This window comes from Kryptolebias marmoratus, linkage group LG14 (assembly GCF_001649575.2).
Source record: "Kryptolebias marmoratus isolate JLee-2015 linkage group LG14, ASM164957v2, whole genome shotgun sequence".
Taxonomy (NCBI): Eukaryota; Metazoa; Chordata; class Actinopteri; order Cyprinodontiformes; family Rivulidae; genus Kryptolebias; species Kryptolebias marmoratus.
The window spans coordinates 8,682,349-8,710,289 of record NC_051443.1 but is presented as its reverse complement, the minus strand read 5'-3'; the positions used below and the strand labels follow the sequence as shown (position 1 = coordinate 8,710,289).

At 38.7% G+C, this 27,941-nt stretch overlaps 1 protein-coding gene across 3 annotated transcripts; it reads right to left on the bottom strand.

The window, feature by feature from the left end:
- Positions 1–304: 304 nt before the first annotated feature.
- Positions 305–27,941, bottom strand: syk (spleen tyrosine kinase). 3 transcript variants are annotated; one of them, XM_017434007.3, is made up of 14 exons: positions 27,822–27,941; positions 18,914–19,379; positions 18,155–18,315; positions 10,946–11,084; positions 10,558–10,639; positions 10,422–10,477; positions 7,703–7,765; positions 7,149–7,227; positions 5,869–6,028; positions 5,580–5,789; positions 4,862–5,051; positions 3,446–3,586; positions 1,044–1,156; positions 305–942 (listed from the first exon to the last, which is right to left on the bottom strand). In XM_017434007.3, the coding sequence occupies exons 1-14, from the start codon at positions 27,848–27,850 to the stop codon at positions 867–869; spliced, it is 1,965 nt and encodes a 654-aa protein (XP_017289496.1). In that variant the 5' UTR covers positions 27,851–27,941; the 3' UTR covers positions 305–866. The 3 variants fall into 3 exon arrangements, with proteins under 3 accessions (XP_017289496.1, XP_017289497.1, XP_017289498.1); XM_017434008.3 differs by having other exon boundaries at positions 7,149–7,209; XM_017434009.3 differs by lacking the exon at positions 27,822–27,941 and adding an exon at positions 22,957–23,094.

Sequence of the window (27,941 nt, the reverse complement as noted above, 5' to 3'; positions counted from 1 at the left end):
TGCCAAGATTCATAGTTATTTTTTGTAATTTCTCGCTGTTGTGTCTCAATTAGCCTGATCTTCTGCTGTGTTTGTTTCCCTCATACCTCAGTTGGTCAGTTTGTGCTCGAGTTTTCTGTGTTGGTGCCGAAAGTTTGCAATGTTGACCTTTTTCATGGGTCCAAAGTTAAGCTTAATCTCCAAAAATCATGTGATTTTTGTGAATAAATTGGACAATATTTTTGCAAAATCCAGCTGATTTTCTGGGACTCTTGAGTTTGAAAACAGTCAGAAGTCTCTGAAACCCTGAAACAATGAGACTCTCTCAAGGATATGCAGTTTTATGTTAAACTATGACATTGTGGTACAGCTTTCACACATTTTGCAGCTTTCAGTTGGAAGCACAAACAACAAACGATGTTGCTTACATAGTTAGCTGGAACATTTTCTCAAAGAAAAAAAAGTCATCATAAACTTCTTCTTGGTTACATTCAGAAAAAAATAAAATAAAAACAATAAAATGCATGGCATATGCGTAATAATAGTCCATAAGGTAAAGAGATTGCATTTTTGTGGTGATGTTTTAGCCATGCTGACCGTACATTCACCCATTCATACAGAAATTACCACTACAGTCTACACAGTGCTTTTCTCTATCACTGATGACCATATCCACCCTAATCTACTTTAATACGTACAGATGAGTTTGGAAAACGAACAATCTGCTTCCTGAGCCGCAGTATCCAAAGTATTTGTGATACTGAACAAATTCCAGAGCTTAGGTCTGCATTTTACAATGTTTGTAACTAATAAGACATTCATGCTTAATGGCTTATAGATGACAACAACCAAAGGTTTGCATATTATCATAACATCTGTGTGACGAATCACTGTGCAGCGATGTCATAGTAATACTCTCGTAGTCTCGGCTCAACAACCCTAAACGCAGGCCTCTCATCCACCCTGGAAGACAAAAAAAAAAGCAAAACACTGTAAAAAATGATGCCGTCAAGTAAAAACTGGCCATTGATTCCCTATATTACCACCCAGATATGACTTCTTACTTGTATGTCCAGCATGCTTTCATGAGGTCAGACATCTCAGGTGGGCAGTTCAGTGGGGGGTCCATGCGCTTTCCACTTTCGATCATTTGCATAACGTCGTTTCCTTTCATGCCCTGTGAACAGGTCAGAACAAAGGCCATAAACTCACTGGGAAGCTAATATTTAGAGATCTGTCCATCCAGGTTTATTTTTTTATTTTTGGATCTGATCCTCGTATCTGAATTTAAACATCTGCTGCTGTTTTCCCAACACAGAACTCCTATTCTTGACCATTTCCAACGCTGCTGTTGATGTATTTGGTCACAGTGCCGGGTGAGGCTGGCAGTGCAAGCTTTGCCGCCTCACTTTCTGCCCATAGTTATAGATGTGTTCCTGTGCTCCTCTCATTCTTATATTCACGTCTTTATAAGCAGCGGAATAAATGAAAACACGGAATGACAAAATTTGTCAGCGAGAACATACTTTGTTGTCAATAATGTTGTAATAACAGCGTCTGAAAAGCTACTTTATCTAGCAACAAAGCCCACTTTACAACTGAGTAATAATCTAATTCTGTATATTAAAAGCAAAGATTTAAGTTATGTCAGTATTTAGGCCAAAATGTTATGAATAAAGTTAAAATAATGTGTCAAGAATAAAGTCAGAATACAGTTATTTTCAGACTAAAAGAGCATTAAAAAAACCAAACCATCACTGACACCAGCGCCCATGTTAGTTGTGTAAATAGGAACTTTAAAATTCAGGATAAGTTTTAGAAAAGAGAAAATTCTTTTAGCTTAAACACTAACTTGAGAGCTGTTAACAAATTTACATAATGTCTCAAAACTCCAACCTGTTTAGGCCGCAGTTTTACCATAGAGCAATAATAATAATAATAATAATAATAATAATAATAATAATAATAATAATGTAAACTAATTTTATAAGCTTCAGATACATTCAGAGTGTTTTAAGGTTACATTTGAGGCTCTTATTGTGAAGGACTTAAGGACGTTCTGTCAGTTCTGCTATCGTGATTGAGCTGCTGCTGCAGAAATCCAAACAAGACAGAGCTTTGTGCTTTTATATTGGAGTTTACCCTAAAAGTGCGCTCATAACCCTCGGCTAGAATATCAATAAAACCCAGAACGAATACAAAGGGCAGTCAGGTTGGCTTCCTTAGGCTGGACATCATCCTTGAAATACAATTTTTGACTTTATTCTCCAGATTTCGACTTCATTCTCAGCATTATGACTTTAAACTTGAAACTGGGAAGCAACAAAGAAAAAATTTCTTCTCAGTTCTTATTTTCTTCTTCTGAGTGAACCTAACATGTAGTTGTAGCACCGTAGACAGCTCTACAGGACAAATACAATCATATTTTAGTAAAACAAGCACAAAATTGTTATTGTGCTGACTATTCTAACAGTGGTTAGTACAATTAACCAGGTTACCGTTCCTCTGACAGCAGTCTCTGAGTCTATTTCAGAAAAGGTAAACACAGTCTATGTTGGCTCAAAGTTTCACAGCAGGATGTCCACTTTTCCAAAATCTAACATGTTCCTTACAGCTCAAAATGAACAAACAGAGCAGGGTTTCTGTAATCTGTTTAAATTTCCTTGTCTCCTGAAGTTTGTGCAGTTTTCTCCTCACTTGGTTATAATCTAACCTTAACTTTTCCAGGGCTCCATTGACACCACCCTAGGCATTTTTAACAGTGAATGTATATATATATATGTTTTCTGCTCATGAAAAAGCACATTATTCTAAAAATAATGCTGAAATACTCATCCCGAGTCACTAGGTGACGAGAACATCCACATTAACAACATATTAGCATGCAGAGAAAGAGCGTTCTTAGCTTGTCTATAGATGCTCCTAAAAATGAAAATATCTGTAAAACACACACGACAGGTTGATGTCTTGACATTTAAGGAACAAAAAACAAAAAAAGCTGAACGAACAGACAGCAGACAGGCTGCCTGGAGGTTAACCTGTTTGTCTAAGAAAATCCGACACACAAATGTCAAAATATATGACATTTGTGTAGAGTTTAATATCTAATTATGTAAAACTTCCTTCATATAATTCTCCAAACATATGGCATGGGCTAAACACAGAAGTCTGGACTGGATGGAGACCTCAGAGGGATTTCCAAGCAAAGAGTGATGTCAGTATCAGAGGCTGTGACTGATTATTGATTATGAGACAGATGACAATACAATTCAACATCATAGCCCACCCACAGAGTTAAAACGTAAAATATTTATCTTCTGATATGAAGTATGTAAAACAGACTAAACATAACTGTAATTTTGAGTTGTAGGCGGTTCCAATAAACTTCCTGTCTAAACTGCAACACAGTGATGTGATGTGTTAACTATGTCATCCTGGCTGAGGGCTGGTTAGTGATTTATCCTACCTTGTAGGGCTTTTGGCCGTGGGAAAATGCCTCCCACATGAGCACACCAAAGCTCCACACGTCACTTTTGGATGAAAACTTGAAGTAGTTTATACATTCAGGAGCGTACCATTTCACCGGCCACTTCCCGTGACCTTTAGCCTGGAGGAAGAGAAACCCACGAGTCGTCAGCAGCTGTGAGTTACATCATGCTGGAAGTTTTACAGCTTCATAATGCTCCTCAACTAGCAGGGTTAATGTGCCACAAGCCACCGGTGGCATGAACTGACATCATGTAAACCACTAACCAAGATATCCGAACAGCACTTTAATATTCCCCAAAATGGAAATGGTGTTGTTGCAATATAAATGATTGACAAAAACTGAATAAAACAGATTAAAAGGTGTTAGCGAGCGGTTCTCAATGTCCTCGCGAGCATCTTAGGGCCTCCTTGTCGTGTTGCTGGAATTTTGAACATGTTCAGAAAAGTTGTAAAACAAATTTTCCATCAAAACAGTCCCAGATCCATCATAGACGTCTGGACCCGCTCTCAGAAAATACAAACAACCTGAAACAACTCTGAGAGGGTTTGGCAACCTGCGACACCAAACTGTGACTGATTGGAGACAAAGAAGAGCGTGAACTGCGATCAAATTAAGACATAACAAGGACAATTTGTGACTAAACTCAAATAAATCTCTATGTCATTTGCAAGAATATCGCAATTTATCTGCAGTTCCGTATGTACACAAAAGTAATTTAATTTGGAGAGATTTCAAATAAAAAATTTTCACATTTTCTCATGATTTTGTGTTCTAAACTAGTCGCACAGCGAGACACGGATTAACAGTTTTATGTTTAACGTGCAGCAGAGGTCATCAAATGGTGGCCAACAGTTTGGATTCGGCAGAACATATATACCTTTTTGCCTGTGCATGTTTTATTGCATTTACAGTAAACAACTGTCAGCAGCTTTTCTAGCCTTTATGGTAATTTCTGAGCAGTGAGAAGCCAACCCATGTGCAGGTACAAACCTATGAAATGTGTGAAGAACATTAAAAGGAAAACATTGAGGGAAAAAAAATCGATTTTGTTTGTTTTCTTTTCCAACTGAATGAACTCGTATGGGTTTATTCTTCTTGTGCAGAGTTTGAAATCTATTTTTCCTGATATGTTTAGAGACAAAATCCACTAAAGGTTAATCAGCTGTGGATGTACACCCAATGATTACTGATTTGAGAATTTCATTACAATCCGTCCATATCCATGCACAGACACACTGCCGTTAGTGTATTAGCCTCATTCTGAAAGTGGAGTTACTGTATTTGTTTAATTTCTTTTACATCGTCACCCCTTTTTAGCGGAGGGGAAAAAAAGAGCTGCCCAGATGTTATAATGATCTGACTGTGCGTGCTGAATACCCCAGGCTAAGTTACCTTGTAGTAGTTTTGCTCCTCTCCGACAGCCTTAGAGAGGCCAAAGTCACTGATCTTTGCATAGTGTTGTGTGACCAGCAGTACGTTCCTGGCAGCAAGATCTCTGTGCACAAAGTTGTGCTCCTCCAGGTACTTCATCCCCATGGACACCTGGTGAACCAGCTCCGTGATGTTCTTTATGTTCGTTTGCCTGCGGATAATCAGATACACGTACCTTAGAGCTGAAAGCGAGTTTACCTGAAAAGCTAACAATGATCTTATCGTTTGGTCCTTTTTCATCCCGAATCTTAAATGCTAAGATCGCAAAATCCACCAGAACTCCAACATGAGACACATAGGCTGAAGAGAAGAGCTGAGGATGCCATAAAAAATATCTAATCTTTCACAGGCTTGTTGCAGTTTTTAAAATGTCAAACCTACAAGGTAATGTTAGGATCTAACTAAACTTTTTAGCTCGGGTCGTTCGCATTAAATTCAAATTTGCAAATTATGATGAAAAAGTTTGATTAACTTTAGGAATAAACTGCAGTAAAACAAAAAGGAATTTAAACAACAACAAAAAAAAGCTTAATTTTTTACAGCAAGATAAATTCATTTCAGATTTCCATAACCTCTCAGTTATTTGTAGATATGCTCATTGTTAAAGTCTAGTATGATTTAGGCTCAAATTTCAAACCAGACTAGTTTGTATGAGTGTGTTTCCCTGCTGGTAACGTACTTGTTTTTCTGCAGGAACTTGTTGAGCGGACCCAGGTCGGCCAGTTCCATGACCAGCATGAGGTTCTCTGCTTCACAGATCCCGATCATCCGAACAATGTAGGGATTGTCCAGCTGCTGCATGACATTGGCTTCCCGCAGCATTTCCTCACGTATGGCCGGGTTGTTGTCGTCGTTCTTCAGAATTTTAACAGCAACTGGTTTCTCTGTCCTAACACAGAAAGATCAAGGTGAGTAATAAAAAAGAAAAGGACGGTATGACCCTTTTGCAGCAACGTGCTGCAGCATACTTTCTCATCTTGTAGACCCCCTTCATGACGGTGCCGAAGTTCCCAGAGCCCAGTTCTCCGTCCTCCAAAAAGAGCTGGCTGCGATCCACGGTAGAGCTCCTCAGCTCATCTGGATCCGCGTAGGGACTCTCATACACCTCTGTGTCCATCGGCATCGCCTCTAACGGAGACAAAATGGCCACGTCAGGTTAAAGGAAGTGATGCTGTGTAAAAGTTTTCATTTAGGTAGGAAGCTGATTTATAAATATACACTCTCTGCGCTCATATCAAAACCAAAACATTGCTTGCTTTCAGTCCTGCTTATTTTTATTTCTGCTTTTTAAAATAATAACTCCCTGTTTAGCCAGAGATGTAGCCGAAATTTGATCTTTCAGGGTTAGATTACCTAACAGAGATTAAAGTTCAAATGACTACTTACCATAAATTAACTGCTGTAAACTAGTCCTAGACTAAAAAAATGTAATTATACATATTCTACCTGTTTCATTTTAAAGATTTTGTTTCCTGTTTATGTAAACTCCATTGAAATGTACTGTTATAAAAAATAATTATCAACAGCATTGTTTTACATTAAAACCACTGAAACATTTGTATTAATTTAATAATGAATCAAAAAATTCAACTTTAATATTTAATGTATAATCCTAAAGTTAGATCAAATCAAATGAAAAAATATAAGTTGAAAAGAAATCATTTATATCCTTTGTTTCCATTAGTTTGTTGATTAATAAGCAAAAAACAGTTCATCTGTTTCATGTTTACCTGTGCAAACTAAACAAATACTAATGTAACATTTGGAAAATAATCATAATTTCTCAGCTGTATTGTGGTGCAGATGCTGAGCACTGACACCTCACAACAAGAAGAAAAATTATCTTCTTTTTTTAGATAGGGTCTAAGTTGTTTGTGCAAGTTTTGGTGCTTGTGTGGGTTTTCCCCAGGTGCTCCAGCTTCCCTCCATAGTCCTAAAACATAAATGTCAGGTTTTTCTGGACATTTTATATCTCTTAGTGTTGATGTTCATGGTTGTCTGTCTTATGTGTTCAAGTGTTGGCCCGATGATAGACAGAGTCAGTAATACATTTTTTAAATTGGTAATATATTGTTGCAGAAAATCCTAATGAAATTATGCCTACTATACTAAATAAAGCGTACATTTTCAGCATATACATTGATAAATTTGATGTAATTACAGAGTTTCAACAGAGTGTGCATAAAAGCCTAAAGAAATGAGACTTTCTTTTCAATGCAGATTGCGCTGACATGTGTCCAGAACTTACCTTTGCTGATTGCTTGATTGCCAGCCATCCTGGTCTCATAAGGATTGAGATTATCCGGGTCCTGTTGAGATTCACGACTCTGTTACCAGTTATCAAAGAAGATATAAATACAAAATGCATGACACAGAGTACACTGTTTTGCAGCGACTCAACAAATGCATTCAAATAGAGGCTATAAGATGAAGAATTTAAATTTATTTTAAGCTATATCAGTAGTCTGTTCTAATCCCCTCTCTCTTTTATGTAATCCTGAATTTTTCATGGTGGAAATATATATTGTAACATATTTTACATATTTGTATATTTTTAACATTCACCAACTGCAATCAAAACTATTTCTAAAGTCTTCACCATGAAGCAAAAACTCCAGGCGTTGATAAAATCTATCCTTTCTATTTGACTAATTGGGCGTTGTCAGAAGGTAGCCCATCTGTCAACAATGTACCCCACTTCTATAAGGGCTATAAAGTTTGTGAAAAGTAGCACTACTCACTGAGGCATTCGTTAAAAACTGGGAGGTGTGTGCGAAGGTGTGAGGGAGGTTGTTTGGGTACCTTTTTCCTTTTAAGTATGGAGTGGCTTTTGAACATAGACATAATTCCATCTGCTGCAGTTTGCTAGAAAAAAAAAAACAACAACAAGAGAATGTATCAAAAGGTGACATAGTGTTAATATGGACACGTGTTTCATCCTTACAATTCAAAACCTACTCGGGGAAATGTCTGGTTCACAACGATACATCAACTATTGTAGCGACACATTAATCAAAAACAGAGTATTGTTTTGTTTTTTCTGGTTCCAGATTAAGTTCCAAAGCAGAACAAACTTCATGCTTTAACCTCACCAAACCAAAACACAACTACCACGGACTGAAAGTAAAACTAATGGGAACTAAAACGTCCCTGTGATGGACCAGGGGCCCTACAGGGACTTCACCAATGACTGCTGGAGATAGTCACCAGGGGAGCGACCCTGCAGGGAAAAGCGGGTAAATTAATGGATGGATGGTTTAAATTTTTTAAATAATTCCTTTGTGATATTAACTATAATAACTTTACCAATTCAAAGCAAACTATTATAATTATTGTTTTTCCAGTGGCGCCAAATGTGTAAAATGTAAAAACTCTTTCAAACAACACAGAGTTTATGGTCCTCCACTAGAGGGTGCTATAAAATGACATTGTGGAAGGTTCTCGTAGAAAACCACCACGTGTCTTATGGTTTAAAGCAGCAATGGGGGGGCTTTTGTCCCCCAGAGGTCCTTTTTGACTTCATATCATCACTACTGTGTCATATATAACGGTTAAAAAAGGCACGGCCAGAGAAAACCTACCTCTGTTTTGCATAATGTTGCAGTTTAGGCAGCATCTGTAGCTCATTCTGACATAATCAAATTAAACACATGAACAACTTTTAAGTATACTGAGTGGGAATAATTGTAAGCGAACAAAGAAATTACAAACTGACCAAACCACATAAACGTCATGGTGAAAATTGATTTGACTTTGACTTTTGACTTTGAAAATAATACAAATTTAGCCCAGCAGTTTTCATACCAGGTACTCATCTCTTCGGGTACCACCACTATGACAGACTTTAAACCCAGTAAATGTTTGTCCTGAAACAACTCAAACAGGTTAGGTATTTGACATAAATGAGCAAACTGTGACCAATCTACTTTAACACCTAACTCGAACCTAAAAACCAAACCCATTTCCTACAGCCAAAGGGCTACACGGTAACAAACGAAAACACAAAAAGCCAAAAAAACCAATAAAAGTCAACTAAAACAAAAAGAAAGATTTTGAAACACAGAATATGTTGAATGGTAACAACTGAAACACCCGATGTCCACTACAACAAACCTAAAGACGTTGGATTACTAAAGGTAATCATTTAAACAATCTTCACGTTCAAACTAACTTTAATTTACATGCACCTTGTTTTTAACTCTCTACTGACCGGGTTTTTATTCGGGCTGATTCAGGGAAAACCATCAAGGGACGAACACCTAATCCTGTTTGAAGAGTGAAATTTCCCATGGGATGGTTCTGTGCTTTCATTACCTACACTGCTCTTCTTCTGCCTCACAACAACTGAGCACAAATCTGAGATAACTTGAATCAATTTTCTTGTTTTGCACCTTTTTGTTGTTGCTATAGCACGTCCTACAGAGACTCCACAGAGGTAGGTAATCCTGGTCCTCGAGGGCCACCATCCTGCATGTTTTCCTTGTTTCCCTGCTCCAACACACCTGATTCAGTGGTTAAATTCCCTCTTCATGTTCTGCAGAAGCCTGTTAATCACCCTTTGATTCAAATCAGGTGTGTTGGAGCAGAGAAACAAGGAAAACATGCAGGATGGTGGTCCTGAGGACCAGGGTTGGACACCCCTGCGCTAGGCTAACTATCTGCTAGAGTTTCCACAGAGGCTCTCCAATGATTCAACATTAGCACTTTAGTTTTGTGGAGGTCTGAATGATTGACAAAAAAGCCGAAATCTCATTAGGTTTACAACTTTACATGTTATTATCAGTTTCCCAGGAGAAACAGAGCTAGTTGAAAATGACACCAGAACAGGAACAAGCGTGAAAAAAAGCACAAGTTTCAACGCTTTTAGGAAGAGGAGACCGTCCATTCACGTAACACAATAAACTATTAGGCAGCCGTTACAATATGCAATAAATCTCCCAGTTAGCTAGTTTAATTATGAAGTAGAAATACCACAACAGTTTGAAGTAGTTTTCATTTGGAGCCAAGCTCATATTTTGCTCGAACCATCCATCTTTATGGCCCTCTCTGCTTTTTAGATCCATACCGCAGTTCCCCTTATGATGGTTAATTATCTCATTATTTCATAAATAGCTGATTCTAAAGTGTCTCCTGAGCACCATCAATAGGACTTGTACGAAGGTTTTATAAAATACCCCGCTAGCTCGTAATCTGGACATCTAATGGATGCACAAAAATGAGCCGTTTGTTAGCTCAAATAAAATTAATGTGAGATTATTTAGCGAGAAAAATCTAATTAATTGGGGAAATGGCAAAAATATATCTAAAGCCTACATGAATGGATACAAACAGACAGACATAAACCCTGTGACAGAAAGACAGAAACGTTTAAACATCTGGAACCGACCTGTAGTAATTATCGTGTCGTCACGTTTTCAACATCATAAAAAATAAAGCAGGGCAGAGAGCCTGGAGTTGAAAATGTGCCTCAGTGAAGCAAACTACATCATCACACACAGACACACACGCTTAGGCGACTTACAATGGCATTACTTATCCCCGGACTGCCCAGCGGAGGTAACGGTCGTCCTATTCGCACTGTGAAGAGGGAACAAAGGTGAATGAATTCTACAGCTGCAGTGATAGTCTTAGCCCATTCTGTTGTGTGTGTCTTTTACCAGTTTCTCCATCAGGTCTCGGACTGGGCTCGGTGAGTACCCGTAACAAGCCATCGGATTTGTACGAGTAGTGCTCCACCAGCTGTGATAGGATGAACAATGAAATGGAGACAAATGTTCTCAAATGGGATTTTTTCCACTTTTTTATCCATTGTTTGTTCATTAGAAGTCATTCACCCCCAAAACTGAAAGTGAAAAGAAGCACTCCTAATGTAATACAAGTGCCGATGGTAAGGTGTGGGACATGTTTGTATTTATTTTTAATTTTTGACAACATGATCAGCGTGTTTTAGGACAGCATCCACGATGAATACTGCATCTGTTTTTTAATTTTTAGGAGGCAATAGAACGGGTCAAGTAACAGAAGTATGAAACAGGAGGTATGGACCTGCCACAGGGTGTCAAACTTCTTCCCGTCTGGGATGGACAGCTTGTTCTGCCTGTCTCTGTCGATGCGGTAGTGCATCACCTGGCCTTCGTGTAATAAACACAGAGCGTATGAGCCGTTCTCATCCCTCTGACGGATCCTGCGCACGAGACAAGAGGGAGAAACAAGAGAAGGGTGGGCTGAAATCAAAGCCTATTGTTGACATTTGATGTTACCAAATTGTGTCTCTGCAGAGAGAAACATGATAATTATAACTTCTCCACAGAGGCTCGTCTGGTTGGTGGCTTAGGATTTTCATTATAAAGCACGAGCATGACAAGCAACAATTTTCTGCATGAGCAGTTTGATAGATTCAAATCACTTAATTGACAAAAATTTGGTATAATCAAATTTTGTGTAACAAGAAAAATATATAAAAGCAAAAAACAAGGAGAAATATCATGAATTTTGAACATTTTTTAAAACGTAGCATGCATGAAAAGGTTCAAAACTTCTTCCTACGGCGCAGAATCACTCTGGTCTTCTGTAACAGAGCTCTGATTGGATTCAGGGATTTGACACAGCAGCATTATGTTTACTGCGCATTTCTTACATTTTTATCATGTAAATACTCACACAAAACTGACTGGAGCTCGTGAATCAGAGTCTTAATGTCGCTGTTTCTTCAGGCAAAGACATGTATTATATATAAATAGACTGAGTTCAGCTAAAATGACCCAAATTTTGGTTGATAATTAAAAAAACCTTTAAAATAGCACTGTATTAAACCCAGTGATACTTCTAGAAACTGGCATAAGTCTTCTTAGAAATTATACAATTGAATTCAATTTAATCCAGTTTACCTATATATTGCCAATTTACAACAAAAGTGATCTCAGAGCATTATACAAGAAGAATAACAAATCCATCAAAATACAGTCACATACAGTATTAGAGCCATATGTTTGGGGTTTGTGTTTATATTTATTTTGGTGTAATACCTAAAGGTCACGGTGGGTGGCATCATGTGGGATTAAATGGAGCCACAGGTAACCTGTCAGCAGGTGTGCTGATTGCGGCGGAAACACACAGTTTTTTGACCGTCGACGTTGTCCTAGTCCTTGTCTGATTATTGCGTTGCGTCAGTTTGTGAGCTGTTTTTGGATTGATTTTAACTTAACAGTTAAAATAGTAAGTGTGCAGCTTAAAAGGATCGCATCTTGTCTGAGAGCGCACAACCAATAAATGCTCTATAGTAATAAGAACGTCAAGTTTTCATTCATTGGCTCCAGATGGACGACACGTCAATTAAGTGGCAGTCAGCAGCCCCTCAGTGGCTTAGGTTTGTTTTTTTTTTGTTTTTTGTTTTTATTAAGAACAAGTCACTACATACAGTTTATTCTGGAATGCAAAAAAACTCTAAAAGAGCATAACTGATCTAGAAATATAAGAGTTAAAGTGTTGGAAGGTTCGCTCCTCTTCACCAACAAAATGTTTCGTTAAAGAGGGTCCGGTGAAAAAGAACAGCTTATCTAAATTTAATTTATTTTCATTAGTTCCCCAAATTTAACACCAGAGTAAAAATATACACGGAATAAAAAGTTTCATAAATATTTTATTTGGTGGAGAAAAAAAAAACATCAACAAATCATAATGTAGGGGTGTGTATCGCTGAGCGTATAACTGCGGTCGTGTGTGTAAATGAGTGTGTAAATGTGTGTGTGAACTTTGGTTGTGTCACACCTTCAAACAGTGTTAGTACATTTAGAACCATCTTTAAAATAAAAGATAAAATAAATAGATAAGCTTTTTTAGTTGCTAGAAGGTGGTATCGTAGTGGCTTTCACTTAAACTTTAAACTCAGCGCCTCTCGAAGACGCCGTTATCATCTTCATCATTATCACGGTACACTTCACAGGCAACACCTGTTCCTCCGTCGACTCGCTCACAACACATTCTGTTTGCTACGCATGATAACAACAATAAAGTAGTTGTTAGGATTTTTTATTTTTCTAAACTTTTCTGTCTGATTTTAAATCAAAATTGTGGATATTTTTGCTAAAGTAGGACAGTCGCAATATATGTCTTTGAAAAACTGATTTTATTTAAAACACTAATTTTTTTATTTAAAGAAATGATCAAAACATTTAGCTTTGTAAACCTACCTTAAATAATTTTATTACGCTGCAGCTTTACCTGTATTTACTGTCTGGTGTGTTCAACACTTTTAATGAATTCTTTTTAAATACATTTTTTTAAACAGCTAATCCAATTCTAGTTGAGTTTTTTTTATTATCTTAAAAAAAACAACTATTTCATAATCAATATTACAGCATGCGCTTTGTTTCTAAATATTTTTATTTCCTTTTATTTTATCCCCACAATCAAACCTCTGAGATCAACTGAGACGTGTTTTAATCTTTCAAAACTTCTGCTGACCAGAATTCTATTTTTGATCTGAACCATATATTTGTTATTGACTTGCATTTTACCCTAATTTGTTTTCTGGTTTGTTTTTTTTTAAAACCATGCATTGTTTTAACGGTGTTTAATTCCACCTGTTGCCACACAGCATGTGAGCTGTGAAAACTCGATGCAACTATTTTTATGGTTCAGGAAGTGAAAAAGAGCCTGCCGAGACATTACAGCGACAACAAACAGACCACAGTTACAGGAACCATACAGAAACTCCTTTTAAAAACAAATTCCTGTGTATTGCTAAAAACTTCATCTGTCTTTTATTCTAAAATGAGCTGTTTTATTAGTTATGTTTAGCTACATTGTTGGGCTGTTCATGAAATCCAAACTTTAGTGACTAAATAAAGCCTTAAATGGTTTTTGTGAAGTTAAAGATATCATCAATGAGGCCACGTTTCAGTGGAAAAAAAAAATCTTCACTAAACGGTTGATGACAGAAGGGACAGCCTCATCTTGCTCTGCTGTCATTCTTCCTCTTGTATGGCTACTTCAGGAAGTCCTTTGCAAACCGTCAGAGCGGAAACCACAGTGTGTGTTTGTGCGCCTCTCTTCTGATTGTTCAGCCGAGACCACTGCCTCTCAACCGAAGCTTCGAATTCTCCAAAAATACTTTTGTGCAAATCTAACTGGGTGTAAACATCTGATATGTCGAAATGCCTTTTTTTTCTTTTCCTAATCACAAAAAAGATACGGAAGGAGGCCCGGCTTCGAGAACGTGATGTTTTACGCCTTTCCAAATGATTTTAGACGCTACAATTTTATTTTAACTTCCACCTAATTGTAGAATTATGCAACAGTCGTTAAGCATCACTGAGGACAAACTGTCCTGCATGGATTTGTGTGAATTAAAGGCAATTAAAGTAACTCGCAACAAAAATCTACCAAAGGCTACCACCAAGCAAGAGACAGCATGAAGGAACTCTTCACACAGGTCAGAGACAAAGTTATGGAAAATTACAGATCAAGGTTGGAGTGTAAAAAACTCCACAAACATCCATGAAGCAATAATAAACCATTATTAGATAGGGTAAGGAGGGCATTAACCAGAGAAGCTAAAGATGACCCTGATGGAGCCGGGCAGCTCCTCTGCAGAGATAGGAGGATCTGTCCATAAGACCACTGAGCTGCACAGAGCTTAGCTATTTTGGAAAAGTGGTCCAGAAAAGATTATTCCATAAGAAAAAAATCCATTGCAGACCAGGTGGAATTTCTTCCCCAAAAACGTGGAAAATAAGACTGCATTTAACTTTCTGGCTATCAAGAGCAACACCACGATGCATGCCTAACACCTCTCATCCTACTGAGTACACCGTCTCTACTGTGAAGCATGGTGGTGGCAGTATCATGCTATGGGGACAGTTTTCATTGGCAGAGACTAGGATACTGGTCAAAGTTAAGATGAGATGGATGGAGCAAAACACAAAGAAATTCTTGAGTAAGACTCATGTTCGAGTCTTCCAGAGATCTGAGACTGAGACAGAGGTTTACCTTCCAGCAGGACAACGACCCTAAACATCCAACTCAAGCAACATTTCAGGGGTTTGAGGAAAACCAGTTAAATATCCAGGAATGGTCCAGTCTAAGCCCAGACTTCAATTAAATTGAAAATCTCAGGTTTTATTTGAAGATTGTTGGACACAAGCAGCATCCATCCAATCCGAAGGACCTGGAGCTGTTTGGTCATGAAGAAAGGACAAAAACTCCAGTGGTTAGATGGACCAAGATCATGAAGATGGACCAGAGGGGTCTCGCTGCTGGAACTACCACATTAGGTGGTGACATAATGTGTTGTGCACGCAGCTCGTTTCAGTTCAATATCAGAATTGCCTAAAACAAGCTGTTTTTTACCCCTTTAACTTTAAAAATCAAAAATAGTTTTTGTAGAAATATTGCTTTTACTTCTGTACAAATACTCAGTTTGATCCAAATATGTTACAATTAGATTCAGTATATTATAAAATGCCTAAGACTAGTTAGGCATTTTAAAATAGAATAGTTCCATATTTATAAAAAGCAGCAGATTGTGTCAAAACTTCATTTCAATGCAGTCTCCCATTCTGAGCAGCCCGTTGGCGACAGTGGAAAGGATCAACTCCCTCTTAACATAAAGACACCTCCAGCAGTACGAGAACCAGAACCAGAACCAGGCTCAGGATGGGTGCCCTGACAGGAAGAGACACAGACAAACGCAGAAGTGTGCCGGTATAACAACTCCGTTCATGTGTGCAATGCAAAGTAATTAAAACCTTCAGGGTCAGTTCTTCTACAATAAATGGTTTGTTTACCGCAAATAAAATCTTAGCTGGAAATGGAAATTAATTACCGCAATGTTGCAACAACACATGATCAGTGAAGTGAAACTAACTAAACCCAGCTCACGTTCCTTAGTAGAGGGTGCTTGGTGAATTCTGCTTTACAATGATAGGAAGATAGCCAGTTATCCCTGTGGTAACCCTCTGATACCTACAGTACTTAAAAGACAAAAGGTCAGAGGACTGTGAGGCCTTGTCTACACGGTCTAGGCCCTATTCAGACTGAAAATCAAGATAAAGGTACTGTTTGACAAGTGAACTGTCCCAATTAAACTCCCCACCTGCCACTGTTCTCTGAGCAGGTTCTGCCCAGCACGTACCAGTCACTTTGACACCATAACCAAGAGCCCACTCAGGGCTCACCTCATTAGGTAAAAAAACGATCTGAGGCATATAAACGTAGCACTGCTGCCTTGCTGCACAAAGGTCAGGGTTTCAAATCTTGCTTGGGGCCTCTCTATGAGTAGGTCATTTCTGGGTAGTTCGGTTTTCTTCCACAGGCCGAAATCTTGTACGTGTTAATAGTTAACTGCTAATTCTAAATTAACTTTAGGTGTGAGCATGTATGTGTGTCTGTGTTCTTTTTACAAGCGTGTAATTTATACTGCAGTGAAAAAGAGAAGTTCACACTTCTGGCCATGGTGGCGAACCCAAGTTTGTTAAGAAACTGTCTCACTGTAAGTAAGTAACCCTTTGAAACTTAGATCTCGATCTGTGACTTTATAAAGCAACGTTTAATGTCTTATTACTGCAACATCACATACAGTTGTGATCGGAAGTGTACATTCACATATAGTGGGCCTGAAAGTGATTCGTTTTGGGCTTTGATGATCTTTTAGTGGTCATGATTGACAGTTGCTGGAAGTTTCTCTTTTGGTTTGTTTCTTTGAAGGCATTAAATGGATTGACCAATACTCTTCTGTCACCCTCAGATAAAAGGACTATGGTTAGGATGTCCACCAAGGCTCAATCCTGCCATTTACTGGACACTGCTGGAACACCAGTGTCTCTGTCCACAGTGAAGCCAGTTTTACACCTCCACAGACTGAGAGAAGCCCCCGCTCCTAAAGTGACACCTTCAAGCACAGATCAGATTTGCTGCTGCCCACACGGACAAGCCAAAAATCTTCTAGAGAAATGTTTTATGGTCAGAGGAGACACAAACTGAGCTATTTGATTGAGCTAATGACAAGACGTTTATTTAGAAGAGTCAGTATGAGGCTTTCATACCTAAGAACACTGTACTGGTTGCCAAGCATGGTGGTGGTAGCATCATGCTGTGATAATGGTACATTGCAAAAAGTGGACGGAAAACAGAGAAGGAGGTCTATCTACAAAATCTTCAGCATCGCCTCTAACGAATCATCTAGATGGTTAAAATCTGGACACAATTAGGTGTTCCAAGAGCACAATGACCCCAAACACACAACAGAGCTGGTTTCTGATTGGATAAAACAGGCTGACATTAAGCCTTCCCAAAGCCCAAACCTCAGACCTATTGAAGATTTTGGCTTAAGTCAGGTCCATGCCAGGGATTCAACCAATTTAAATGATCTCTACAAATTCTGCCTTAAAGAGTGGTCAAACATCCATCCCAGATTATGCCAGAAGTTTGCTGATGGCTACAAAAAGTGTGTGGTCGAATCGCAACTTGGTTGCTAAGGAAGGTGTTCACGGACACTGAACCAATCGTAAGCAGGTATGTATATATGACCCTCTACATATAATATTAATCCACAATGAATTCAAACTGATGCACCCAGTTCTCGTTTCAAACCTCGATAAAGGTACGTGTAGTCTAATCATTCCATAATAGAAAAGATACAGTTAAAAAAATGCTCAAAAGCTTAAAAGGATTAAGACATTCATGGCCACGATGAATGGATGTAAACTTCTGACCACATCACCCTGTGCTTATGTAATATTCGATCAGATACGATGCCACATAAATCAAGCCAAGGTTTCCTTCTACAGCACATTTAAAAACAACTTTTGTTGATCAAAGGACTGCTTTCAACTCAGGACATAAAATTCTTAGTATTAGCAAATTGCGTGTGTATGATGAAATACGATCAAGTGAAAAACAAAGCAGCAGCAGAACTACCCAGCTGTTTTTGTTGCCTCTGGTTCAAATACTCTTCAGTGAGATTTTGTCAGAGTGGCGATTACTCCATTTTCCCGCACTAACCCAAAAAAGGCCCATAAATTGTATCGCCAAGATGGCCGAAACGCCTTACTGCGAAAGGAATGACGATTCACAGAAAAACCCACAACAGAACATCTGAAGAGACATTAGTTGTGTGACTTGTGTCAAAAAAGGGACAAGCACTGGACGACCTTGCAAGAAAAACTGTATTATCCAGGGTCGGATTTAATGTCCAATTTCATGATTACCATACTCCATACGGTAAACAGGAAAGAACAGCTGTCAGACACTTACAGGAATTTCCCACTCATGCGAGGGCCACACTGAAGCCTGGACTCCGAGTCCTCTCGGGTTATCCCTCCGTGGAACCAGGGCATCCGTTCATGAGCAGTGGTGGCGATGAGTTTCTCAAGCTGAGGCCTCTGGCTGATGATGGCCTGCTCAAGGGCTGCACCCTGCAGGCAAACATGACACTTAACTGTAACACTGAGCTCACACTTACACTGCGCTCACATTCTTATTCATGAAATAATCTGCTTGCAAACAGAGTTGACAGTTAAAGCTTTAAGCAAAGATCTTGCGAATAACTCTCAGATTCAACCACAGCTAATTTTAGCTAAATATCTGTAAAAGTGCCTGAACTATAAGCGTTTCTTTGTGTTTTCTAAGGTCAGTTGGCTGTCATGGCCATCTTGTCTAAAAGTTAATGAGTTCTACAGGTATATATTTCCAGAAAATGTCACTAAATCCAAGGATTCAAGAGAGACTTTTATATCAGAGGAATAGCTGAGATTGAGCGGTTTGGAGACAAAGTTAGAGACGCTGAGATGGTTTGGACATGAGCAGAGGGGGGACAGTGAACATATGGGACAGAGGATGTTGAACATTGAGCTGTCAGGGAGGAAGACCACAGAGAAGGTTCATGGATGTAGAGGGTAGGGGAGATAAAGAAGAATGCTGGAATTCGATGTGGAGAACCCTAAAAGAAGCAGCCAGCAGAAGAAGATTCCTAATAAATCTTTTTACCTCCACTTGGACAGAGCTTCAACTAACCTGCAGGTTCCAGGTCTGCTTCACGTACTCCCGGATAAGTTTTTCCTTCAGGTCCTCAAACGGCCCCACCTTTGGCTGCATGTTCTTGGGCCGATTGCAGGGCTTCTTCAGCAGACATATGAGGCCGTCCATCTCCTGGGAATGATAGTCAATAACATCCATGGGGCTTCGGTGGCTCTTCCCACCGGCAATAGCGTACGTTTCATTGGGGTTTCTTTCAATTGTGTAGTGGTAGATCCGGCCTGCGTTCGAAACAGACAGAGCGAAGCCTCCGAGATAATTTCGGCTCTGCCTCAACAGATACAGGCCATTGCTCAGGCCCGTCTGCCGCAGGTAGTCCTCCGCCTCCTCCCTGGTGATGTTGCCGTAAAAGAACGGCAATGCATTCACGCCGTCGGCCATGTTGATTTTCCTGGAAGGCAGCTGTCTCTTGGAAGTCCAGTCACTCCTCCAAGATAAAATTAATCTGCAAACAGAATAAAACCAAAAACAAAAAAAGGGGGGGTTAAAAAACAACCTCTAGATCTTAAATATTTTATATTGCAATATAAATAATATGCAGCTTCAAAATTAGAAATTTCCAACAGAAGGTATTAGATGACTGACTTTCCAATATTGTTTACAGTTTGTGGAAGTGGCATGCCGAAGAAACTATTTCATTTTATCATTATTTTTAATCTGATCTTCAAAGCTTTAAAGAAGCTTCTTCAATCAAGCATAAATTCAGTTCAGTTTGTGTGTGCTGTGGCTTTCGGTAGCAGTACATCAAACAGTGTAGATGAAATATGCCCCCCCCCAAAAAAATTAACAATTACCACGAAGACGACAATATGATTTTTGAAAAAACAAGTTAAATCAACCTTATCAGATGCAACTCAACTCAACTCTAACTCAATCAGTTTTATAGATATTGAGCTGATATTTGGTGTGGGAGTAGCTGAAAGGTGTCCTCAACACATACTTCAAGCACCAACAGATCGTGCAAGACGTTGTGATGTTGTTTCAAAGATTTGACAAAAAAAAAAAGCTAAAACACAGTAATTTTTCAAGACAAGATGATCTCAGTTTAAAACTCTCGTATGAAAGAAATGTTAGGTCTGTTTGACATCAAAATTATGTCTGAGCTTTCTGAACTTCCCCAAATTTTAGCAAAAAAACCACATTTTTATTATCACAAGTTCAACAACTTCTTACACAATTTATACATCAAAATGGAGCCAGTTTTGTCTTCTTTCACCCAGAGTGAGTCTCACTGGTTTTTATTTCAAAGTGTGCACACATTCAAACTTCTGTTGACTTCCATTGTATCAGAGCTCAGAATCTTCTCTGGGTCTTGTAAACTCGTATCTCCTGCATACAGCGAGGGGGAAATAATTAAATGACCTCATGCTGCTTTTATAAGTTCATACACTTATACAGAAATTAAGTTTCTCATTTTCATGGTAGCTTCATTTCAATGAAGCGAGGCAGAACAGCGACTAACATTAATTTGCAAGTCACTGAGTGAAAGAAGAACCAGCGTTCTGGTTCCCACAGACCGGTTACATGCCCATCTGCCCCGCTGCAAAACACAGCAGACCAATAAAACTGATGTTTAACGGCAGACGTTTCTGTTACGGTTCAGGATTTTGTTTTTAAATAAAATACTCAAGTCAAGTCTGTTTTTCTGTCTGCCTGTCTTATTAAGAGTTCTGTCATGGCGTGACAAACAAGGGTGTGTGGTTACCGTGGGGACGCTAATGAGCCGCTGCAGGCAGGTTTAACACGTCTCTTGATCTTGGTTCTCCTTACGCAGTTCATGTGTCAAAAATGATTTATAGAAGAATTTTCAGCAGTAGCTACAGTGGCATTTTTTTTAAAACCAAGAATGATGATAAATGTTGCAGTGTTAGACCTACTGGACATTATAACTTTGGAAATTAACAACACTCTTTACTTTCTGAGACACAATGCCCCATGATCAAACTAGAATTCACCTACTTGTCCGAGCATTTCTAAAATAATTAAAGTCATAGCGTTCCTTGAAGCAACACATACCACCTGCTGCTGTCACCGCACCAGGTTTTAGTTCAACAGAGGTAAAACTGACTGAGGTGTAAGCATATTTGCGCTTGCTATGTACAATTAAATGTAGCGGCCACCTTTAATCGGACTGACTCAAAAAGTTAATCACTTGCAGATGTACATCCAATCATTACCTGCTGAGAGTTTCGTTAGGACCCATCCAGTGGGTCATGAGATATGTTGCTAACAGACAGACAAACGGACCCACACACACATAACCAGACTAAAGGCAAAAACATTATCACCCTCAGCCGCACCCAGTAACAAGCATAAACTGACATCATTAGATTTTACCATTAAAGTATAAGATTTGATTTCTTTACAAAAACAAAACAAAACATAATGAAACACACAAGGGATTCTCAAAATCCCACATTCCAAATATTCAGTTTTAGAAAAATCACACTGAATGTTACTTTTTCCTTTGATTTAAATATAAAATAACACATTTAAAGGCTCAGTTACAAACTGCTGTGAGTTACTTTTTGTGGGTAAGTTTAGCTTCCTGTGTGGGAAAGAAAATCTACATGAGTTCGTGTTGCCATCAATGAGAAGCTTTCCTTTTTTTGGACTGTTAAACAAACTCATAAGTTTGGACACATTTTTGTTATGTACAACATGAGAGCTGAGCTGAGGAACACACTTGCTTCAACACCTAACCTGTATTTTAGTTTTGACTTAGTTCTGACACTAACAACCTTTTACAAGCAAAAATTATCTTTAAATGTTGCTGTTTTACTCAATTTACCAAAGTCATGACTGTCACTGTGCTAAATAAGGTGTCGGGTTAAAACTATCCACTAAGCAGTAAACAAACCGCCAACATTATGTTGTTGCCTGTCTGTGTGTGCGTTTGTCTGTCGTGTTAGCAAAATATCTCATGAACCGCTGGATAGATTTTAACAAAGCTCACAGAAACTAATCATTAGATGTCCATCTACGACTGATTAACTTTTGGAGTTGCCCCAATCCAAGATGGCTGCCACAGCTGACCGACATTAGCCAACTCAAAACAGCTCTAACTCAGGCAATTTTATAGCTATCGAGCTGAAGTTTGGTGTGGTAGTAGCTGAGAGTCATCTTTAACAGATACTTCAAGCACTAACAGATTGTAGGAGATCAAGCATCACGTTATCTACAAGGTTCGAAAACGGCGATAACACCGTCCTTTCTCATCACTAGAAATGCCTTTAATCTCTAAATATCATTTGCCTACAAAGTTCACATTTATTAACAAGAGCACCTCAATGTTTCTGTCTTTAAAAGTAAAAATAAATGACTGGTATAATTTGAAAGGAGAAGGTAAATTAAGCTATAGGCCTGTAACAAATTATATCAGGCTCTTAACACATATCTGATGTTACTACATACAGTAACTACTTTTATTGTAAAAAACACAAAGCATGCATATTAATATGCATTATTTGGAACTTTGTTTTGGGTTATAATTGTTAGTCTTTTGAGGCATTAATTTGAAAGTATTTGAAGGAACTAAGAAAACCTTGATGTCACTTTTAATTCATTATTTTCACTTGATGTAATACTTTACTTTTCACAAGCTAAGCTTACAAAATACGCTGAAACATGGATCTGTTAGACACATAATAAATTAGGTTTTCAGTAAAACCTAAAATGTTTGTTTTGCTGCCTTAACCTTATCGACACCATAATTAATTCTAGAAACGAGAACAACAGAAAAGTAAATGAATCTCCTGAGCTTTGTTAGATTTTCTTTTAAAAGCAAGTCAGGAGTGACAGAATATTTTAAGACTGTGTCACGAATGGCATGCTGTTATACAGCACTTACTGTAAAAAAAAAATGAAGAAGCGGTCTCAAAGTTAGATTTTACTCCAATTAAGTTCTTTTAGTCCTTCAGTATATCAGCTGCCAGTATGCACAAGTCAATATGATGAGAAAACCCCTCCAATAAACCACTAAATCCACGACTTAAACCAAGTAAAAGCAGTAAAGCACTCACAGGTGGTGTTGGCTGTGCTGTCCAGCTGAGGCAGATTACCCTTCAGTCTGTGTGCGATGTGTGCAAGAGCTCTAAGGCTTCCTCATTTCAACAACTTCCTTAACATTTTAGCTCTTTTTACTTCCTTTTTTTTTTTTTTTTTTTTTTTTAAATTCGCACACTGACCATTTTGCCGGCTGTGCTTCAGGAAATAAACCGAAAGCAGCAGTGGCGCACAGCAAATTCACTTTTGACTTTAAGACAGACAAAAAAGAGAGAGAATAAAATTAGAACTTAGTTCAGAGGAAGGTTTAATTTGCACCGGACCGTGTTTTTAACTGTTTGTTGAACTCATAAAGTTTAGTTTTTCTTTCTCTTGTCCTTCTTTTTTTTATATAATTGATCGATTAAGACAAAACAAATTTAAATTGTCTTTGTAAAGCAAGAAACACGAAATATTATCAAAGCAAAAGAAAAAATCTTACTGCCACAGAAGAGTTAGGCCTGTTATCTGTTCTGGTGCAAGTTTATCATCCTAATCAGTACTACTTCACAATAAGAGCCCTTTCATTGAGGATTTATTAATGCTTTGTAAACAGGGTTTTTGTGAGTCTGTAAACATGTTTTAAGCACTGTTAGGCATTTATAAAACAGTTATAAAACACGGTTTTATTGATGCTTTATTAACAAGTTACTCATGAATTTGTAAACACACTATTAGGCATTAATAAGTATTTAAAAAGCTGTTATAAAACAGCTTTTAATGCTTTTTAAAAAGATTATTTGTTATTTTGTAAATATGTTACGAAGCATTTATTAAATATTATAAAGGTATGTTATTATTGCCTTAAAGATGGGTTATTTATGGCTTTATAAACATGTTATCAAATAATATTAAGCATATATAGAGCAGTTATAAAACATTGTCTTATTAATGCCTTTTAAATAGGTTATTCAAGAGTGTCTTATAACATGTTATAAAGCATTACCATACATTTATGACATGGTTATAAAACACTGTTAATACAAAACAAGTTTTGCATCTACAAATACTCAGTATTCACACAGTACTTACTGACAGATGTTTAATATTTAAAATCTAAATCATGAAGAATACAGGTGAAAGGTGAAAATGGAGCGAACAGACAAATGTTGTCTCACTATTTGCCAAAAAACAAGTCAGTGTTGTCCTTTTTGTTTAACATATTTGAGTGTTTACAGCTTATTAATCATTTATAAGGCTACCCTTGATACAAAGGGGTGTCTCTTCATCTTATCAGCGTTAACACTCAGCTCAGATATGTACAGTAAAGTTTACGATTCTATCTATAAACTTACACTTCCATTAACATCTGATGAAGCAAACAACAAAAGGAACTCCAGGAGACAACATTAATAGGAAATTAAATTAAATATAATATTCAACTCAGCTCTTTAACTCTGGTGTGAAACAAACACATTGCTGTTCCGACGGAAACAAAGAGATCTTTTTGTTTGAGGACCGTCTACATACTTTTGTTTGTTGCTCCTAAAGTAATCTTGACTTGGTTTAAGGTACAGCTTATTTAGTTCCCGTCAACACATTCATTGGTCTTGTGTTTTTACAGGTTTTGTTGTAGAGTTCCCTTCTTTGCTGTGCATGACACTTGGTGCGAGTTAAGAAACGGGAGTTTTTCACGCTTATAAAACGTGTAAACGCTCGTGTCACGACCAAAGCTCGAGACAGACAAACCATTGTAAAAAAAAAAAAAAAAAGGAACGTAGATCCAAATGTGACTTCTTCAAAAGACGTGCAGCTGTGTACTGCGAGGAGCCGAGCCATCTTTGGACGGCGTGCGAGAAGTTGCGCAATCCCGTGACATTTCAAGCAAAAGAGGCTGCATGCAGGTTTTAGTTTCTTTTCAGGGTGAGGCAACTTGGGTTCATTTGGACACATGAAACTGAGGGGTGGAAAAAAAAAAAAAAGTCCTGCTGTGCGGTCTTTGTTGTGTTGCCTCGCTGTAACTATGTCAAACTGCTCACTTGCCTTCCCTCTGAAGGAAGGGAACTGTTTTCACTTCCTCAGTAGTTCTAAGTAGGCCTAAAAATGTCTAAATTAAAAGTAGCAAGATTACATGTCCAGCGTCACATTTACTTGGGTAAAAAAAAAACTGCCAACTACAGTGAAACAAGACTTCCCCTTGTAAGGTTATCACATACAGAGTTCTTCGCAATATCTTCTTAAGGAGGTTTATAAAACCAGGAGATGTGATGTTGTTCTTCATAGTAATAAAACTTCTTTTAAACAGTTAAAACACTTAAAACAAAACGGTCATCAGCCGTTTACTCATACTCATGCTCCACCTTGTGGCGCAACACTTCCTTACATAATTAACTTTATGCAACTTAAAGGAAATTGCTGAATATTTCACAACGATCAAAGTAACCACACAAAAAGATTCTTTTTTACTGTATTATATTCATATCTCCCCTACTTTTCACTTTAAGGCAACAAAATCTTAATTTTCTTTGGTCAATCTGGAAAGTTTAGCCCTAAAAAAAAAAACAATAAAGCACTTTTATTTTTTTACTTTTACTTTTTTACTTTTATTTCATTTTTAGATGGATCTGCTTTGTTGACTCTAGTCAGTAATGGTTCTTATACACAGATTCACTCTAAATGTGTTTTTTATTCTCAATATTTTCTAAATATATTAAAGCAGGCCTGTGAGGATGTTGAAAATATATATTTTTTGTTGAACCTAAATAAAGAGTTTAATTAGATTTTGCTCCATTTTAGAAAAAGTCGTAACTTTTCTATAAACACTCACCGGCCTTGTTAATACAACTAATCAGCCAATCACATGGCAGCAACTCGGTGCATTTAGGCGTCTAGATGTGGTGAAGACGACGTGCTGAAGTTCAAACCGAGCATCAGAACAGAGAAGAATGGAAATTTAGGGCTACTTTCACACTGCACCTCTTTATTTCCTCAGATCTGACCTTTTTGCATGCTCGTTCACATTATAATTCAAATGCGACCATCATCAGACTCCAGTGTGAACAGGTTATGGCCCTGAACCGACCCGCGTGCGCAGAAGAAGATGTGATGTCACATGCTTGGTTAACGGAGGTAAATATGGAGGCTACACATGTCAGCATGTGTCTTTAGCCTAAAGTTGTCGTGTGATAAAGCCGACAAAATTATTTTTCTGACAGGCTTGTTTTGTCCAGTGTTTACATTTGATCTTGCCTACTCCGAAGCAGAAACACACTTCTGGAACGGGAGCGACGTGCTGAAAGTAGAACCAAACTCAAGTATCGATTACATTTGACACCAATGTCAGTATTATATGTTGCCGTAGATTCTCAGTCATCCAGTACATGCCATCCTGCAACCTTCTTGTTGTTGAGATTGGTGGAAAATGTTTGTCAGAAACAGGAAAATAAACCTCCTGTTTGGGGTCAGGCCCTGTTTACATGAGAACGATCTCTGGGAACCTTTGTTTTTTCAAAGTTTATTGAGGCTAATCAATGAGAAAAAAAACACGTTTACGTGGATACGGTTGCTCTCATTGAATCTGGTGTAGTCTCCATGTCAGGATGGGTTGCCAGATAGGAAATGACGAATTGTCGTGCTGTCGCTTTAAAATGATTGTATTTTGACCCAGACTATTTTATGTGCTGAGTGAGGTGAGCTTTCTCTGAGGGGAAGGTTGGAAGATTAGTTTTCTGCTGTGGTTGTGCACAGAAAAGGAGGGAGACAGGACCCGAAAACAATTCAATGCAATTTAAAAATACTTCATTAATTCTAAAGGGAAATGAAATGTTGATAAGCCATTATCCTGGTTTCATTAAAGAGTTGTTATAGATGCTGATGGCTTTGAGCAGGATGGATATCTTGTAGCAGTCTGCCTTACAACTGGTCTGAAGAAGCCTCCGATTGAAGACATTCTGTTGTTAGATGACGGGCTGATAAGGAAGAAGAGGGTGCTTAGGGTTGTCTATAATGTTATTCATTTTATGAGGAATCCTTCTTATCTTATAAAAGCAGTAATTATCATATATCTGGCAACACTGATGGCAGGCTTTCAATGAGACGCCCATGCAGCCTGGAGCATGGAAACATTTACATCCAAAATGGTGAATACACGGACGTTCAGCTGGTCCGAGGGTCGTTGCTACATGTTGAAAAGAGAGAGCAGCACATACAGAACTCTGCTGTCCGCTATTGTTGCTGTTGTTCATCTACTCGCACAAGAGCAGAAAAACTAATGATAGCAGCCGTCCGTAGAGCAGGCGCGTGATGTTCCCAAAAACCTCCATGCTGAGAACTGGATTGAAAGAGCTTCGGTTTCAGGGAAAACAAGGCGCACACAAACAGCTGAAAAGCTACGGCTTCACTTCAAAATCGGTGCTGGGTAAACCGGGCGTCAAAGGCAAAACTGATCAGGAAAAAGCTTTGCTGAATATGAATACGCACCAAAAGGCAGAACATGAGCGACCATTTTCGGCCCGCTTGCCGCCAGTTGATGACTAGCGGCCCGCCATTAAAGGAATCCGCTGACTTTGACCTATTTTACATTGAGTGGTAAATTCATCTGTGTGTTGTTCTGTGTGTGCAGATGACAGCCCGAGCAGATCACAGTGAAAGTCCGCTCGTTTAGACCTCGCCTTTTCGCCATCCCGGGACGCGCGGGCTCTTCGTTTCTCCCCCTCCTCCTCCTCCTCCTCCTCCCTCCCTCCCTCCTCCCCTCCCTTCAGTCTGCGGCGTAAAAAAAACGGACGGACCGGGTCACGACGGGCCGGGCAGCAGAACTCGCTCCACCGACTCTTTCCAACTCCGCGTGTCCGCAGCTCAGGCGCGCCATCCGAGCGGGGTGGGTGGGGGGTGGGGGGCTACTCACCGTCCGGAGGGCTTCCTCTGCGGGATCATCGCCGCGGGATGGGTCCGTTTTCTGCGCCGCGAACGGAACCGTGCTCACCCCCCTCCAGCAGAAGCATCCTCTCCTCCACGCTCCTCAGGA